Source organism: Eurosta solidaginis, chromosome 2 (genome assembly GCF_040869045.1).
Source record: "Eurosta solidaginis isolate ZX-2024a chromosome 2, ASM4086904v1, whole genome shotgun sequence".
In the NCBI taxonomy this organism is placed as follows: Eukaryota; Metazoa; Arthropoda; class Insecta; order Diptera; family Tephritidae; genus Eurosta; species Eurosta solidaginis.
The window spans coordinates 190,283,000-190,301,853 of NC_090320.1; the positions used below are offsets into that span (position 1 = coordinate 190,283,000).

The window sequence follows — 18,854 nt, forward strand, 5'->3', positions numbered from 1 at the left end:
TGTCTTAGTGTGCAAGTATAACTTCCGTAGAGGATGGAGTCAGGTGCCATTCACCAGGGGATTGACAGAACGATTGCTTTGCATGCGGTTCAAGCAGCTCATTACGGCCGGTCGCTTGCGGGCAAGTTTTCTCTGGGTAGGCATTGAACATCCGTGTGGTAAGCTATTGTAAGAAGGCGACAATCTGGCTAGGTCGCTTGGACATAATCGGTTTAAGGCACCGTCTGACCACCATAAGATACGGCTACAAGTGGTCATCTGTCCCCGCTGAACGGGTTGTGCGCTGGGCTTGGGACCGGCTACATAAAACCAGACTCCAATGAAAATCAACTAAAAGGTTCTGATAAAAAGATAACCATTTACTGATGAGGACCACTGCAAAAGTTTAAGTGGCTATAATGTTGTTGTTGTAGCGATAAGGACACTCCCCGAAGGTTTTGGGGAGTGTTATCGAGTTGATGGTCCTTTGCCTAATGCAGACCCAGTACGTCCCGGTACCAAGCCCGACCATCTCGGGAACGATTTTTTATGACCACATGCGACCTTCTAGGCCATTCCGCCCTCCCACCCCATAGATCCATGAGGAGTTCGGGGTCGCCAGAGCCTCGGCTCTTAATGAAACAGGATTCACCACGGATAGGTGAGGTTGACAATTGAGTTTGGAGAAGCTATATATTGTGCTGGCAATCTGAAAAGGTAGCGCTACACAACCCCTTGAATCTGGTAATTTAGTCACCTCTTACGACTCATACCTACCGCGGGTATATTCTAACCCCCTAACCCGCTTGGGGGCATGCACATGGGATGTCCCTTCCTCTAATGGGATTGTTTCAGCTGCCCTTTCTTCAGATCCCCAAGTTTCGATTGGTATTTACCGACAAGGCTTTGTTCGAATACCGCGCAATCGCCGCGTGCAAACCACTGAGCTACATAGTAGGGCGCTGTAGAAGCTGACCAGCCTGCCAATGTTTTAAGACCGAATTGTGGAAAAGAAACTATGACGTATGTTTGCAATGGGGTCAAGTTCGGAGCAACTATATATACTATATAAATTTGTATACATACATTCAGATGTACATATTTCAAACTTACAAAAGCGAACATATTTAATTTATATAAATCCTGGCAGGTGGGGTATATAAATGTGTATACATACATTCATATCTATATATTTCAAATTTACAAAAGCGAACATATTTAAGTTATATAAATCTTTGCAGGTGGGTATTCCTCTGGGCCTAGTCATGTTCCAGTCGATTGGAGAACGCTTAAACAAATTCGCTTCGGTAATAATACGTCGGGCGAAGCGTTATATGCACTGCACGCAAACTGAAGCAACGGAAATGAATCTAATGCTGGCTACAGGCATGCTTTCATCCATAATTATTACAACAGGTGCGGCCGTCTTTTCACGCTACGAGGGCTGGAGTTATTTCGACAGTTTCTATTACTGTTTTGTGACGCTCACAACCATCGGATTCGGTGACTATGTGGCGTTGCAAAACGATCAGGCGCTGATCAATAAACCCGGCTATGTGGCGCTAAGTTTGGTGTTTATATTATTTGGCCTTGCAGTTGTCGCCGCTAGTATTAATCTCCTGGTGCTACGCTTTATGACAATGTAATGAAAAAACTCAAAACCCATATTCATATTTATGTATGTACATGTGTAAGGTGTGAACTTGCCAAGTATACCCAAACGCAGTCTGTTTATGCAGGCAGCAATGTCAACTACTTATAACAGCAGCGTATGCGTATTGAAATGAAGGTTCTTTTCATAATATTCACATACGACTCGGTTTTTAAGTGTTAGTTTAAACTCCAGTTACAGTTGCCCTGCCACTTTAACCGCTTAAACTAATGGTGTTTTCTTTTCTGAAAAAAAAATGTTACCCTCATGCTGCAGTCTTTTATACTAACTTTTGAACTAAGCCACCTAGCGCTATGCGAAATAGATCTATTTGTAGGTAATGAGACCCCTTTTCTTACTCGGTGGAAGATGTTTTGTGAAAGAAGCACTCAAACTCACGAGAGAGCTGAGAAAAACCAACAGGGCGACATTATTTGCAGAAATGAAAACGCTATAAGCTAAGCATCAAAACGTGATTTAATTGACCGAAGTGGTCGGCTTAAATCTAGTCCAACCCAGTCCGTAACTCGACTGATTTTAAGCATAACACCCAGTGTTGTTTGAATAATCGACTATTTGCATGTACTTAGCTGACTATTTTTAATGGCGATGGCTTAGGATGTATGTATTGTAACGAGTTTACTGCAATTCCTCTTATTGCAACCTTCTACTAACGTTCGAATCATTAAACTGTTGAATAAATAACTCCAATATTCAATAATGCAAAATGGCCTTTATTAAAGTACTTCACAATAACACTTCTACTGCTCAACAGATAGCGTGCTTAAATCAAACTGATTCGTCGTGCCTCAGCTGCTGCTTTTATACTCTTAGGTTTCCTCGTTGACATATTTCTAGGCGTTTCTATTGCTAGAATTTGCTATTTGTTTACCAGCTATAAATTTCTCAGCTATAACTACAGATGCACGATTTTTATAGCTTCTCGCATAGTCCGTGCACGTGTATATGTGAGTGATACTTCCACAGACGATTGCCTACTTTTGGGAGTATCTCAGATAAGATATATGCATGTGTTTGTGCGTCTCTCTCCGCTGCGTGTACGTACATATGTGTAGACATAATGATTGATTCGTTTATGTAGATACAAGTGACTGCCTGCTTTATTGGTGTTGTGGCTTCATTTACTTAGCATCAGACTAGTGATGTGAGTAACACTTAAAAAAAATAAAAATAAAAAAGTAACACTTAGTGTCACTAATATTCGTCACACTGCCCTCCACCTAAGTCTGATCGTCCCGATCAGACAAATCTTTCGATCTAACCGCTGCTAGCCTCTCCAAATGAACCACCCTTCTATTTCGTGGTTTCCCAATTGTTTGTATGCGGTAGATGACATCACTGATCCTCTTCACAACTCTGCACGGGCCTTCCCAACTGCACCAAAATTTGGATGGAACACCTTTCCGCCGGTGAGGGTTGTATAGCAGTACCAAATCTCCCTCCAAGAAACCTTCCGAATTATAGTTCTTGTCGTACCTGTGTTTCATCTTACTACTCATTACCCTGGACCGTTCCCTCACACTGTTGTTTGGCCAATGAACTACTTCGCAGAGTTTGCGCTTAACGGATTATCTTCGCATAATTAGTATCGTTCCGACGTTTCACAACCGTAGTGCGCCCTGGCTTGAAACTTCCCTCGCAATCCTTCTGGGAAATTCTTTCCTTCGTTTTTGTGCGTCCCTTTGGTTTTGTCAATGCCAGTGTTTCTCTCGCAGGTACTTTTGATTTCGCTTTATTTGGCCCATTCGATCCATCAACTTTTACCTTTGACTTTCGTGGTCTTTGTCGAGTCTTCTCCACCAGTACTCGATTACTGCTGAACCCTTTCTCCAAACTAAAGTTAAGTGATATATCCTGGTTCTTATAGCGCATATTTCTTCTTTGCATGCCGATCCTGATGTCATGGTCAACTAAGAAGTCCACTCCCAATATGACTTCATCAACAATCTCCGCCACAACGAATTTGTGTAGAACCGTGACCTTACCAATTAAGACTTCACATATCACTTCTCCCTGGACTTGGTTATACTCGCCAGTGACCGTACGCAACCTTGCTCCAGGTAATGGCTTTACTCTTCTGTTGACCAAATCAGATCGGATTCAGGAATGAGATGCGCCCGTATCTACAGTCAGTACACGCTCCTTGCTATTTACATTTCCTTTGACGGTAAGACTGCTCGAGTTTCTTCCAATTTGTGAAATAGATATCACGGGACATTCAATAGCTGAGGCAAGTTTTCGATCTTTACATCTGACTCGCTCTTGCTTATCTCCTCCAGCTATACGTTTACGACCAGCCAAGTTGGAACTACCAGGACCGGTGCTGCAATGACGTGCAATGTGCCCTGGCTTTCCACTCTTAAAGCATTTGATTGCACCGTTATTCTTCTGTTGCGTTTCTTTTAAAGCTTCCAAAATTGCTTCTACCCACTCTGGCCTTTCTACTTCCACATGGCGTGCTTTGAAAACTGGCTTACACAGAAGCGACGATGTTTCCTGAATCAGAGCATGTGATACCGTTTCTGCAATCGAAGGTTTTGGGTTTGCGTATGTCGCTCGCTTTTTTTCGACATCCCGTATTCCATTGATAAAGCTCTGAACTTTTACCTTTTCGGTGTATTCCACGGGTTCGCCCGCAATCGCTAAATGTGCCAGCCTTTCAACATCCGACGCAAACTCTTGCACTCTTTCCCCAGCCCTCTGAAAGCGGTTCAGTAACTCCATTTGGTATATCTGCTTCCTGTGTTCGCTTCCGTATGTCGTTCTACAGCAGCCATCAATGCTTCATAGTTGTTCCGCTCTCCTTCGGGAATCGTCTGTAGGATTTCGGCTGCTGGCCCCTTCAGTGCTACGAATAGGGCTGCAACTTTATCTTCAGCATTCCAGTTGTTCATCGCTGCGGTCTTTTCAAACTGTAGCTTAAAGGCCTGGAAAGGAACAGAAGCGTCAAAAGATGGAGTTTTTACTTTCGGATTGCTCGCTGGAACAGCCGGGCGATTTAGATGTAATTGCTCCATACGACCTTTTAAATCATCGACTTCTTTCTGAAATTGTGCGATTTTTGCATCATGCGATTCAAGTTTTGATGATAGCTTTGCTTCCTGTGCCTCCAGCTGCGAGGATATGCGGGCCTCTTGTGCTTTCAACTGCTCAGCCAACTGAGATGTCATATATGTCTTCTGTTCTTCCAGTTGAGATGACTTGCGACATTTATGAAATGCGTGCCTCCTGTACTTCCATCTTGGATGTTATACGTGTCTCCTGTGATTCCAGTTGCGATGCCATATATGTCTTTTGCTCTTCCAGTTGGGATGCCATATATGTCTTCTGTTCTTCGAGCTGTGCTGACATATTTGTGGATATTTGTGATGACATTTTTGTTATGCGTGTTTCCTGGGTTTCCATTTTCGTCGATATCTGTGATAACAAAGCTAATATCGCATTAGTCTCGCCGCTGGCGGCTGGACTCGGACTCCCGTTCTTCTCTTCAATTTTTGTTGTTGTCTCGTCCCCATCAGGATGAAAGACCTCATCGTCCACATTAATTCCTTCCGACTCCATAACGGCTAGTAGCCGTGCCTGAAGTTCGATCTTATTGCCGGTTGTATTCAATCCACAGTTCTCTAACTCCTTTTTCAGTTGCTGGATCCTTAATTGACTTAACTTTGCCATGTCCAAGTTGTATTCAAAATCTTCGGAAATTATTCAACAATTCCTCTTCTGACACCAATTGTAACGAATTTACTGCAATTCCTCTTATTTGCAACCTTCTACTAACTTTCGAATCACTAAACTGTTGAATAAATAACTCCACTATTCAATAATGCAAAATGGCCTTTATTAAAGTACTTCACAATAACACTTCTACTGTTCAACATGAACATATATGTATGTGTGTATATGGCTGAGTAATATGCGCTCTTTATCGCTGTGTACATCTCTGCATCTCATATTCTCTGTTTTCTACTATGCATATGTGTGTGTGGCTATTTTTTATTTATCAGCTCGCCTTGCTGCTCTTGTCTAGCAATTATTCCTGGCGTCATTGTGACGTATCGGAACGGGTACTACTCGCCACAATATATTTAGTACCCTAAAAAATTTGCTAATTTGTTGATTGTAACGATTGCAAAAAAAAGGGTTTCCAAAGAAGTTGTCAGGATAGGTAGTATACAGCGGCTTTTTGGAATCTGCGCCGGACGATCCATTCAAAGCCATTTGTGAGGCGTGCAATGCATCGTTACAACTCTCACTCAAACACGTTTGATAGCTCGAATTCACTTTTATCAATGAAAAAAAAAAATACTGGTCTCACCTCTCTTAAGAATAAATGTAGTTTTCTTTTCTATTCATTGTTATTTATTGCACTCAGCTGATGGCATCACTTCTGTAGCTGAACAGGAGTAGCCTGGTTTTATTGGGCCACTTAAGGCCAGTGCGCTTCCACAACGTCCAAGGAAAGAAATAAATAAGTTAAACCCTGTGGGAGTTTCATGCGATTTTTTCATTTATTAAGGCCCACCTTCACTTCCAACGGGACCTATGTATATGTTTTACGCCGACTCTGAACGGTATCTGCTAGGCAGATGAGTTTTCACTGTGAAGCTTTTCATGGCAGAAATACACACTCGGGGTGTTTGCCAAATCACTGCCTAGGGGTCACCCCGCTTGGAAAGGTTTCTCTAATTGTAGAAACGTGTTTCTAAATTTTGATGTTGCTCTGTCCGGGACTTGAGCCCACGCTCTTCGGTGTGGTACAAGAACATTTGCTTGACTGAATATCCGATAACAAAAGTTGCGGAATAGTCGAGAATCCTAAAAATTCGTTTCAATTGGAATAATTAAATAGATTTTAGACTTTAAGAGGATAACAAAGACATGGCCAAGTTGAGTAAATTGAAGATCCAGCAACCGCAAAAGAAGTTGGAAACCGGATTGGATACCAAAGTCCGAACTACATTCACGACAACTAGAGATCATGGAGTCAGAAGGAATATGCTTTCATCTTGATGGCCATGAGACAACAACAAAAATAGAGCAGAAAAACGAAACACTGCAGGCAGTGGCGAACACAGACTTGAACATGATATTAGCTGCAATATCGGCACATACGTCCTCAAAGTCTACTCGCGTATTTCAGTAATGTCCTCACAAATGACATCTCAACTAGAAGCCCAATTGAATAAACAGAAAGCACACATGCCGTCAGGATTTCAGAACAATTGGAAGAACAAGAGACCCGCATAACATTACAACTCAAAGCACAAGAAGAACGCATATCATCAAAGCTGGAGGAAAACAAAGGTCTCATCACAGATGAAAGCTTTAAGTGAACGACAAGATAAATTTGAGGCCGAGATGGAATGCTTTGAAAGATCACTTTAACGTCTACTATGAAGGTACACCCCCCAACGTTTGATGGTTCTGTTCTTTTCCAGGTATTTAAGATCCACTTTGAAAACTCGTCAGCAGCGAGCATCTGAAATGCTGATGATAAAATTGCTGAATTGCTTGTGGCGTTAAAGAGACCTGCAGCTGAAATCTTATTGACCATTCAAGAGGGATAACGAAACAATTATGAAGCATTAATGGCCGCTGTCGAACTACGTTACGGAATCGAACACAGAAAGTAGATATACCAAATAGAGTTGCGAAACCGCTACCAAAAAACGAATGAGACTTTGCAGGAGTGGAATACACCGAAAGGGTAAAAATTGAGATCTTTGTAAATTCCATACGGGATGTCGAACCTAAGCGAGCTACATACGCAAATCGACAGCCAACATTTGCTGAAACGGTATCCCATCCACTCAATCGTTAAAGTAAAGCCAATCAACCGCAAGGGGCGACAGCTGGCTTGAATTGAATGCCCCATAATCTCTGTCTGTGAGTTCACTATTTGTAATGTCACGCTACTACACAATTTTATATTGTCGGAGATTATTGATGAAATGACAATTGGGGTGGACTTCTTAATAGACCAAGGCATCGAAGCAAGACGGAGGCAGTAATCTAGGCAAAGGTTGATAGAGATTATGGGACAAACAAATTGTGGGTTGTCAAGGTAGCAAAACAATCAACACTAAATATAATTGTAGGAAAAGCTCTGGCTATGACTAAAAAATATGGACGTAATCCGGTAAGAGTACTCAATAAATTCAAGTCATAACCCAAGCTTACCAAAGGAATTATATTGGGAAGATGTCAAGGAGGTGAAGTAGGTATTAATTAAGAACAACTCCAAGAAAACATTTCAACAAGCAAGATTGGTCTTTCAGATGGCATCACTGAATGGATGGAAGGGCCAGAGGAAGACTATCAGAGTAAAGCAAAACCACTTCTCATCACAAACATCAAATTGACACTGGTGATGCGATACCAATCCGTCAAGCTCTTCTTAGTGTTCCCCTGGCCAAGCGGGAAGTTGTGAGTCATATCATACAAGAAATGAGCGACAGTGGCGTTATCGAACCATCAGCTAGTTCATGGAAGTTAAATAACGTCACGAAAAAGGATAGCTACCCATTGATAAGAATTGCCGACACTCTTGACACTATCTGGTACAAAATGGCTTTCCACGCTGGATTTCAAAATAGGCTAGTGGAGGTGAAGGAAGAAGACACGGAGAAAATCGCCTTCAGTATCGGAGAAGGGCTAAGGCAATTTACAGTGATGCCTTTTGGACTATGTAATAGACCAGCTACGTTTGAGATGTTTGGTGAACCTTTGAAGACTATTTCAGAGAAAAAACGTGGGGGACTGGTGCGGATCAGAAACTAGGTCCCAAAAAGTGTTCACTGTTTAAAAAGGAAGAAAGTTATTTATTTATTTATTTATTTGGGTCATAAAGTAACGCCGGAGGGCATCTGCACTACGAATGAAAAGATCGAAGCTGTAAATAATTGGCCAATACCACAGATCCAGCATGTACTAAGAAGTTTCTTTGGCTGTGCACATACTACCGCCGATTTCGCCCACATAGCCAACAGCTTCCATGAGCATACGAGAAAAAATAAAGCTTTTAAATGGAAGAAGAAGCAAGAAGTGGCTTTCCAAATATTGAAGAAGCGTTTTTGCACTGTCCCAATGTTGACATATCCGATTCCAGGAGCGACGTTTATTCTGGATACGGATGCGAGTGGATATGCTTTAGGATGCGTTTTGTCGCAACTGGTTGATGGACAGGAGAAAGTAGTTGCTAACTACAGCCAATTAATTGGAAAGCTAGAGAGGAACTACTGCGTCACACGGAGAGAGCCGTTGGCATGGTAAAGTACAAGTGAGGACAGACCATGCAGCATTGAAAACTATGACTTCTCTATTGAACATCGCAAAGGTGGTACCCATTGGAAATGCTGATGCAATGTCGCGGAGATCATGTAATTTAGAATGCAAGCACTGTTCCAAAGCTGAGGCCAAAGAAGACATAATAGATGTGCGGCTGACGGCAATGATTTGGATTGATAAATGGGACATGAAGAAACTATGGAAGTGTATGTAAGAAGGTGCAGATCTAGGGTATGTGATGCATGGGCTCCAACGAAACGAATGACCAACTTTAGAGGAGATGTCAGCAGGTAGTCCTGTTCTTGAGTCATATAGGGCAGAATGGAACAGTTTACACTTAATATCCGTGCATGCATTGCCTATGCGACAGTGAGGATAGTCAATGTAAAAGGAAACTGATAGTTGTCCAAGAAAAAAGATCCCTGACGTTCTCAGTGAGTTACATAAGGGTCCAAGTGGGGTCATCTATAAATCACGAAGACGTTGGAAAAAATAAAGCAGAGGTTCAATTGGAGTGGTAGCCGACAGTCGGTCACAGAGTGAATTGCCAACTGCAATGAAGGCATGACCAGATAAAGGAATATAACCCAGTGGCACCATTTGAAAGGATCGCCATGGATGTCCCTGGTCCTTTTCCTACTAGCAACCGCGGAAACAAATATCTGATGGTGGATGACCAGAGGTATACCAATAGAGTTACATTCTGACCAAGGATTTTGAATCAGCTTTGTTCCAGGAAATGTGTAAGACATTGGGTATTCGAATAACTGTATTGCATGGTGGAACGATTCAATAGAACCTTAGAAGAGCACTTACGAAACGTAGTTGGCAAGCTCCATAAGGGGTGGGACACACACATATCCTTATTCTTGATGGCCCACAGATCGGCAGTGTATGAGAATATTGGCTAAACTCCCGCCCAGGGAACTGTTGGCAATAAACTTCGACTGTCAGTTGACTTAAAGTTTGGAAGAAATGCCAGAAAATCCTCTGGTGCCTTGAAGGAAGAGACTAGGGAAATACACGATCTAAAAATTCAGTCCAAAAAACCAAAGAAAATCGAAGAATTTTTTTTCAACTGGTTGATCTCTGCATGACACATAACCAAAGAGGATAAATTATGATAAGAGACGTCACTTGTTATTCGCAGCCATTTGCTCTATGTTTTCTAAGAGGTAGTCGCTGGTTTTTTTTTTGGGCAAGATGTGCATAAAATGTCTTCTATGCATTTTCGTAGGGTATTTGCGTTTATTTTTCCGACTGTACTTAATTAATTATTAACTCTCTTTCCAAAATGTACAGCTGCACAAGGTGACTTCACCGCATGGATAAATGCGAGACAATTCAAAAATGTCCCTCTTAGAAAACATTCGGCATACATTTTTTGATTTCCAGCGAGTTACTCGCCACTCGTAGCAGACTGGTGGCTCTTATTATATTTATCCTCTTTGCATAACTTTGAGGCTTAATTAAAAGTCAGTCCTGAAAACTCGAAAAAATAAGTTTTTTTCTGCAATTTATAAAATATTATTTAAACCCAAGACATAATAACAACAAAAGAACAAAGTGAAAATTTTGAAGACTCTTTTCCTCATTATTTTTGGGTTAAGGAAGGTTCCATGAGAAAATTATCCTTGGTACGAATGTCTTTCCTCTTGATGGCGAGGAGACAAGAGAAAAAATGAAACATCGCAGACAGTTACGAGCACAGATTTGAACATGATATTGGCTGCAATATCTGCACAAACATCGACAGTAACATCAATGTCGTCGCAAATGTCATCTCAACTGGAAGAACAGAAACATGTATGGCATCACAACTGGAAGAACAGAAGACGTATATGGTATCCCAACTGGAATCCCAGAAGAACCGTATAACATCCAAGATGGAAGAACAGAAGACATATATGGCATCCAAGATGGAATCACATGAGACACGTATTGCAGAAATGTCATCTGAAATAACATCGAAGATTGAAGCACAAGAAACGCGTATATCCGAAATGTCGGCGCAAATTTCAGCACAGATATCATCGCAGATCTCTGCTCAACTGGAAGAGCAAGAAGGATGTATTTCCTCAAAGTTGGAGGCGTAAGATACAAAATTTTACAGTTTGAAGAAAAAATCGAGGCCGAGGTGAATGCTTTGAGAGGACGTATCGAGCAGTTGCAACTAAATCGCCCACCAGTTTCAACGAGTAATCCAAAGGTAAAAACACCATCCTTTGACGGTTCTGTTGCTTTCCAGGTCTTTAAGCTACAATTTGAGATGACCGCAACAGTGAACAACTGGAATGCTGAAAATAAAGTTGCTGCACTCTTCGTAGCATTGAAAGGACCAGCTGCCGAAATCTTACAGACTATTCCAGAGTACGAACGGAACAGTTATGACACATTGATGGCTGCTGTAGAACGGCGATACGGAAGCGAACACAAGATACATATATATCAAAAAGAATTGCAAAACCGTTTCCAAAAAGCTAATGAGCCTTTGCAAGAGTTTGCTTCGGATGTTGAAAGGTTGGCTCATTTGGCAAATGCGGACGCACCCGTGGAATACACCGAGAGGGTAAAAATCCAGAGTTTTATAAATAACATACGGGACGTCGAAACGAAGCGAGCGACATATTCAAACCCAAAACCCACATTCGCAGAAACGGTATCCCACGCACTGACTCAGGAACCAGCGTCACTTTTGAGTAAGCATACCGCAGGGTGAGGCATACAAAGCTCATCGCGTGGAAGTGGAAAGGCCAGACTGGGTAGACACAATTTTGGAAGCATTAAAAAGAACGCAGCAGAAAAGCGATGGTACCGTCAAATGCTTTAAATGTGGAAAGCCAGGGCACATTGCACGTTATTGCAGTACCAATCCTAACAGTTCCAGCAATGTGGGTGGCCGTAAACGCAGAGCTGAAGGAGATGAGCAAGTCTCCAAATCCACTCAATCGTTAAACTAAAGCGAGTCAGCCGCAAGGGGCGACAGCTGGCTCCCTCAATTGAATGCCCCATAATCTCTATCTCGCAAATTGGAAGAAGGTCAAGCAATCTTACTTTCGGAGGGCAGGTGGATGGAAAGGAACGTTTATTGACTGTAGATACGGGTGCATCCCATTCCATCATTCGATCAGATTTAGTCAACAAGAAGATAAGACCATTGCTTGGAGCAAGATTACGTACAGCGACGGGAGAGGACACCCAGGTAATTGGAGAAGTAGCATGTGAAGTAGCAATTGGGAACGTCACGGTACTACACAATTTTATAGTGACAGAGATTGTTGATGAAATCATAATTGGAGTGGACTTCTCAATCGACCAAGGCATCAAGATCGATATGCAAAGCAAGACGATGAGATATAAGAACATGGATGTGCCACTTAATTTCGGCTACGAGAGAGGCTACAGCAGTAAACGAGTGCTGGTGGAAGAGAGTCAGCAAATACCACCAAAATCCAGTCGCAGTCATTTGGGCAAAGGTTGGTGGAGATTGTGGGACAAACAAATTGTGAGTTGTCGAAGCAGCAAACAAATCAGCACTGAACATGCTTGTAGGAAAAACCCTGGCAAAACAAAATGGACGTATTCCGGTAAGAGTACTCAATGAGTTCAAGTCATCTCTCAAACTGACCAAAGGAGCTATTTTGGGAAGATGCCAAGAGGCTGAAGTAGTTATTAACTGTGAACAGCTCCAGGAACGCGTTTCATCTAGTAATACTGATCTTTCAAATGACACGCAGGGGCTAGAGGAAGCCTATCAGAGTAAGGCAAAACAACTTCTCCTAAAGTGCAAAGCAGAGGTGATAGCACCCCACCCTGCGGCGTTCCCCTGTCCACTGATTTCGTGACCTCATACAATCCTTATTGCGAGGTAATCTTCCTGCAATTTAACATGAAGCCGATCTATCTGGTTATGGCTGGATGTACTTTAATGTAATTAAGACCATCCATGATCGCCCTTTTATAAACATTGTTGAAAGCTCCGACAATGTCTAAGAAGACTGTTAGAGAATACTCCTTATATTCCAAGGCTTTATCTATATTTATCACCACCCTATGCAGTACAGTGTCTACCTTGTATGCATGTTGTGTTGTGGAGAGCAATTTTTCATCTACGTTGGACCTTATGTACGCATCTATCAGCCTCTCAAAGGTTTTGAGCAGAAATTATGTTAAGCTACTGGGCCTGTAGTCTTTAGGATACGTCAGACCGATCTTCCCCGCCTTTGGTAGGAAACTACTGCTACACGAGCAGATCTCCAAGAGTGCGGTACATGATTCAGAGTTATGCACCCGTCGAATATTTTTTTAAGCCATTCCATGCCATTTCATCATGAATGCAACCAATTTTGTTGTACTGAAAAATTGTTGAGCATTTTCAAACCATTTCAAAAATTATTTATTTTCAATAATTTATGAAAAATATAAAAAAACCAGAAAAATGCAAATTTGAAAATTCTACATATTGTAACGAATATTAGCAACACTAAGGGGTACTGTCATCTCTAAGCCGATGCTAAGCAGTCACGTGTATTCACATCAATAATTCAATAATTATGTCTACACATATGTACGTACACGCAGCGAAGAAGCAACGCACAAACACACGCGCATGAGCTGTGAGAGAAGCTATAAATATTGTGCATCTGTAGTTATAGCTGAGAAACTTATAGCAGATAACCAACTAGTACATTCTAGAACAGAACCGCCTCGAAATTTCAACGAGGAAACCAAACACTATAAAAGGCAGCAACAGTAGAGGCGCGACAATCAGTTTGATTTAAGAAGCCACCTGGCGAGCAATAGTAGTGTTATTGTGAAATACGTTATTGTGAAGTACTTTATTAAAGGCCATTTTGCATTATTGAAAAGAGGAGTTATTTATTCAACAGTTTAGCGATACAAACGTTAGCAGATAATTTGAAATAAGTGGAATTGCAGTAAATTCGTTACAATTGGTGTCAGAAGTTGGATTGTTGAATAAATTCCGAAGATTTTGAATACAACTTGGACATGACAAAGTTCACTGAATTGAAGATCAAGCAACTGAAGAAGGAGTCGGAGAGCCGTGGATTGAATACAAGCGGCATTAAACTCGAACTTCAGGCACGACTACGAGAGGCAATGGAAGCAGAAGGAATTAACGTGGAAGAGTATGTCTTTCCTCTTGACGGCGAGGAGATAACAACAATTGAAGAAAAAAAGGAAACATCGCAGACAGTTACGAGCACAGACTTGAACATGATATTGGCTGCAATATCTGCACAAACATCGACAGTAACATCAATGTCGTCGCAAATGTCATCTCAACTGGAAGAACAGAAGACATGTATGGCATCACAACTGGAATCCCAGGAGAACCGTATAACATCCAAGATGGAATCACAGGAGACACGTATTGCAGAAATGTCATCTGAAATAACATCGAAGATTGTAGCACAAGAAACGCGTATATCCGAAATGTCGGCGCAAATTTCAGCACAGATATCATCGCAGATCTCTGCTCAACTGGAAGAGCAAGAAGGACGTATTTCCTTAAAGTTGGAGACGCAAGATACAAAAATTTTACAGTTTGAAGAAAAAATCGAGGCCGAGGTGAATGCTTTGAGAGGACGTATCGCGCAGTTGCAACTAAATCGCCCAGCAGTTTCAACGAGTAATCCAAAGGTAAAAACACCATCCTTTTACGGTTTTGTTCCTTTCCAGGTCTTTAAGCTACAATTTGAGAAGACCGCAACAGTGAACAACTGGAATGCTGAAGATAAAGTTGCTGCACTCTTCGTAGCATTGAAAGGACCAGCTGCCGAAATCTTACAGACTATTCCAGAGTACGAGCGGAACAGTTATGACGCATTGAGGGTAAAAATCGAGAGTTTTATAAATGGCATACGGGACGTAGAAACGAAGCGAGCGACATATGCAAACCCAAAACCCACATTCGCAGAAACGGTATCCCACGCACTGACTCAGGAAACAGCGTGACTTTTGAGTAATACCGCATACAAAGCTCATCGCGTGGAAGTGGAAAGGCCACACTGGGTAGACACAATTTTGGAAGCATTAAAAGGAACGCAGCAGAAAAGCGATGGTGCCGTCAAATGCTTTAAATGTGGAAAGCCAGGTCACATTGTACGCTATTGCAGTACCAATCCTAACAGTTCCAGCAATGTGGGTGGCCGTAAACGCAGAGCTGAAGGAGATGAGCAAATCTCCAAATTCACTCAATCGTTAAACTAAAGCGAGTCATCCGCAAGGGGCGACAGCTGGCTCCCTCAGTTGAATGCCCCATAATCCCTATCTCGCAAATTGGAAGAAGGTCAAGCAATCTTACTGTCAGAGGACAGGTGGATGGAAATGAACGTTTATTGACTGTAGATACGGATGCACCCCATTCCATCATTCGATCAGATTTAGTCAACAAGAAGATAAGACCATTGCTTGGAGCAAGATTACGTACAGCCACGGGAGAGGACACCCAGGTAATTAGAGAAGTAGCATGTGAAGTAGCAGTTGGGAACGTCACGGTACTACACAATTTTATAGTGGCAGAGATTGTTGATGAAATCATAATTGGAGTGGACTTCTTAATCGACCAAGGCATCAAGGTCGATATGCAAAGCAAGACGATGCGATATAAGAACATTGATGTGCCACTTTCTACTTTTGAGAGACTCATGGACCAGGTACTAAAAGGTCCACATTGGAAAACATGCTTGGTATTCCTGGACGATATCATCGTATTGGGCAAGAACTTTGATGAATATCTTAAGAACTTCGAGGAAGTTTTCCAGAGAATAGCTGGCGCTGGTCTGAAGTTAAGTCCCAAAAAGTGTGCGCTGTTTAAAAAGGAAGTAAATTATTTGGGTCACAAGGTAACGACAGAGGGCATCTGCACTGCGTACGAAAAGATAGAGGCTGTAAAGGATTGGCCAAGACCACAGAACCTACATGAATTGAGAAGTTTCCTTGGGCTGTGCACATATTACCGCCGATTTGTACCAAAATTTTCCAGCGTAGCCCATAGCCTCAATGAGCTTACAAGAAAAAATAAAGCTTTTGAATGGAAGAAGGAGCAAGAAGTGGCTTTCCAAACATTGAAGGAGCGGTTGTGCACTGCCCCAATGATTCCGGGAGCAACATTTATTCTAGATACAGATTCGAGTGGATATGCTATAGGAGGCGTTTTATCACAACTGGTCGATGGACAGGAGAAGGTAGTTCCATATTACAGCCGTTCGATTGGAAAACCAGAGAGGAACTACCTCGTTACGCGGAGAGAGCTGTTGGCATTGGTAGAGTGCATTAAACATTTTCACAAATACCTCTACGGCCAGCGATTCCATGTCAGGACAGATCACGCAGCGATAAAATGGCTTCTGCAGTTCCGTAATCCGGAAGGACAATTGGCACGGTGGATCGAGCGACTACAAAGCTATGACTTTTGCATTGAACATCGAAAAGGTAGTACCCATGGAAATGCCGATGCAATGTGACGAAGATCATGTAGTTTGGAATGCAAGCTCTGTTCAAAGGCCGAGGCTAAAGAAGACATTATAGATGTCCGGCTAATGACTATAACGTGTACGGATGAATGGGACAAGGAACAACTAAGAAAGTGTTAGTTAGAAGATACAGATCTGTCACATGTTATGAAAGGACTTGAACGAAACGAAAGACCAAGCAGAGAGGAGATGTCAGCAGAGAGTCCCATTGCGAAGTCATATTGGGCACGGTGGAACAGTTAAGAATTGATATCCGGTTGCTTGCATCGAGTATGGGAGAGTGAGGATGGTCAAAGAAAAAAGAAACTGATAGTTGTTCCCAGAAAGAGGATTCCTGACGTGCTCAGCGAGCTGCATAATGGTCCAAGCGGAGGTCATCTTGGAATTACGAAGACGCGCGAGAAGATTAAATAGAGATTCTATTGGGTTGGTTGCCGTCAGTCGGTCACTGAGTGGATTGCGAACTGCGAGGTTTGCAGCAGAGCGAAAGGGCCCAAAAACCCGAAGTCATGGCAAGATGAAGCAAAATAACTCAGGTGCGCCATTTGAAAGGATCGCTATGGATGTCGCAGGTCCATTTCCTACTAGCAACTGCGGAAACAAATATGTACTGGTGGTTATGGATTATTTCAGCAAATGGCCAGAGGTATACCCAATCCCAAATCAAGAAACGGAAACAATAGCAGAAGTGTTTATAAACAATTGGGTTGCAAGGTATGGTGTACCAATGGAGTTACATTCTGAGCAAGGCAGGAATTTCGAATCAGCTGTGTTCCAGGAAATGTGTAAGTCATTGGGCATTCAAAAAACACGGACAACTGCATTGCATCCTCAGTCCGATGGTATGGTGGAACGATTCAATAGAAAATTGGAGGAGCACTTAAGGAAAGTAGTGGACAAGTTCCATAAAGAGTGGGGTACCCGCATACCATTATTCTTGATGGCTTACCAATCAGCAGTGCATGAGACAACGGGCCAAACCCCTGCAAAAGTAATTTTTGGCAATGACCTTAGACTGCCAGCTGATTTGAAGTTTGGGATAGATGCCGATGCGGAGAGAAATGTCACGAAATCCACTGGTGATTTGGAAGAAGAGCTGAAGGAATTACACGATCTGATAAGGCAACGAACAAAGATTATGAGTGACAAGATGAAAGCCAGATACGATAAAGCAATTAATTCGGAAGGAGATTTGGTGCTGTTATACAACCCACAACGGAAAAAAGGTTTGTCCCCGAAATTGCAGTGTAATTGGGAAGGCTCAAAGTTGTAAAACGGATCAACGATGTAGTGTACCGCTTAAAAACCATCGGTGAACCACGAACAAAAATGAAAGTGGTCCATTGGAAAGGCTGGCAGCGTTTAGATCAAGAGATTTGTCTGATCGGGATCGTCCCGAGTGTGTTATTGTGAAATGCGTTATTGTGAAGGGCCATTTTGCATTATTGAAAAGGGGAGTTATTTATTCAACAGTTTAGCGATACGAACGTTAGCAGAGAATTTGAAATAAGAGGAATTGCAGTAAATTCGTTAAAATATCTTTTATTTATTTTTTAAATATCTATTATAACTCCATGAAGTTTCGATACGGGCTTTGGTTTCGTTTTTGATAACAACGAAACAAATTTCCTTTTTTATTTATTTTTATATCAATAAGAAATTTTGTTTTAACTTTGTGCAGGGTTGGTCTGAAGCGTGTGTGCGTTTGATGTACATATGTATACTCCCTAAATTGTTTAGTGGAAGTGAAAATGAAAGTAATTAGATTTTATGTTTGTTTAATGGTGTGTTCAATTTATACTTAATATTTAAGAATTCGTGAGCTTAACACCGGCTTTATAATAATTGAATATTCAGTTATTATGTTTGGTTTTTTTTATTTTTATGTTTGGTTAAGAGAAACTGAAAAGAAAAAAACATTTACTGACATATTGCGATGGTACCATTTCGAAAACCGCCACGTAATCATCATCAGGCAATTTCGTAATGTTCGCGGTTCGAATCTCCGTGAAACCTTTGATAACATTACGAAATTACCTGATGATGATTACGTGGCGGTTTTCGAAATGCTACCATCGTAATATGCTAGTAAAATTAGCTTTCTTTTCAGTTTCTCTTAAACAAACATAGTAATTGAATATTATAAAGCCGGTGTTAAGCTTATGAATTCTTAAATATTAAGTAATTAGTTTCGTTATTGTAGTGTTTCTAATTACGGTCTTTAGAATTTGATGTGACCATGTCTATATGCCGCCAGTCCCAAGGCAAACTAACACTTTTCAAATTCCCATGGCATACTAACACATTTCATTCTCGGCGTGGAAATGTGTTAGTCCCAGATGCAAAAAACGGACTGTGCTAGTTTTGCACCCGAATAACCATCTGTAATAGTTTTCCACGGGAATAATGAAAAATGT

At 41.7% G+C, this 18,854-nt stretch overlaps 1 protein-coding gene across 1 annotated transcript in view; it reads left to right on the forward strand.

Moving 5' to 3' along the window:
- Positions 1-18,854, forward strand: part of Task7 (TWIK-related acid-sensitive K[+] channel 7) — a 78,384-nt gene that overhangs the window by 46,641 nt on the left and 12,889 nt on the right. Inside the window, exon 3 of the mRNA XM_067766648.1 lies at positions 1,221-1,621. Within this exon, the coding sequence (XP_067622749.1) occupies positions 1,221-1,621 (401 nt within the window). The remainder of the gene's footprint in view (positions 1-1,220; positions 1,622-18,854) is intronic.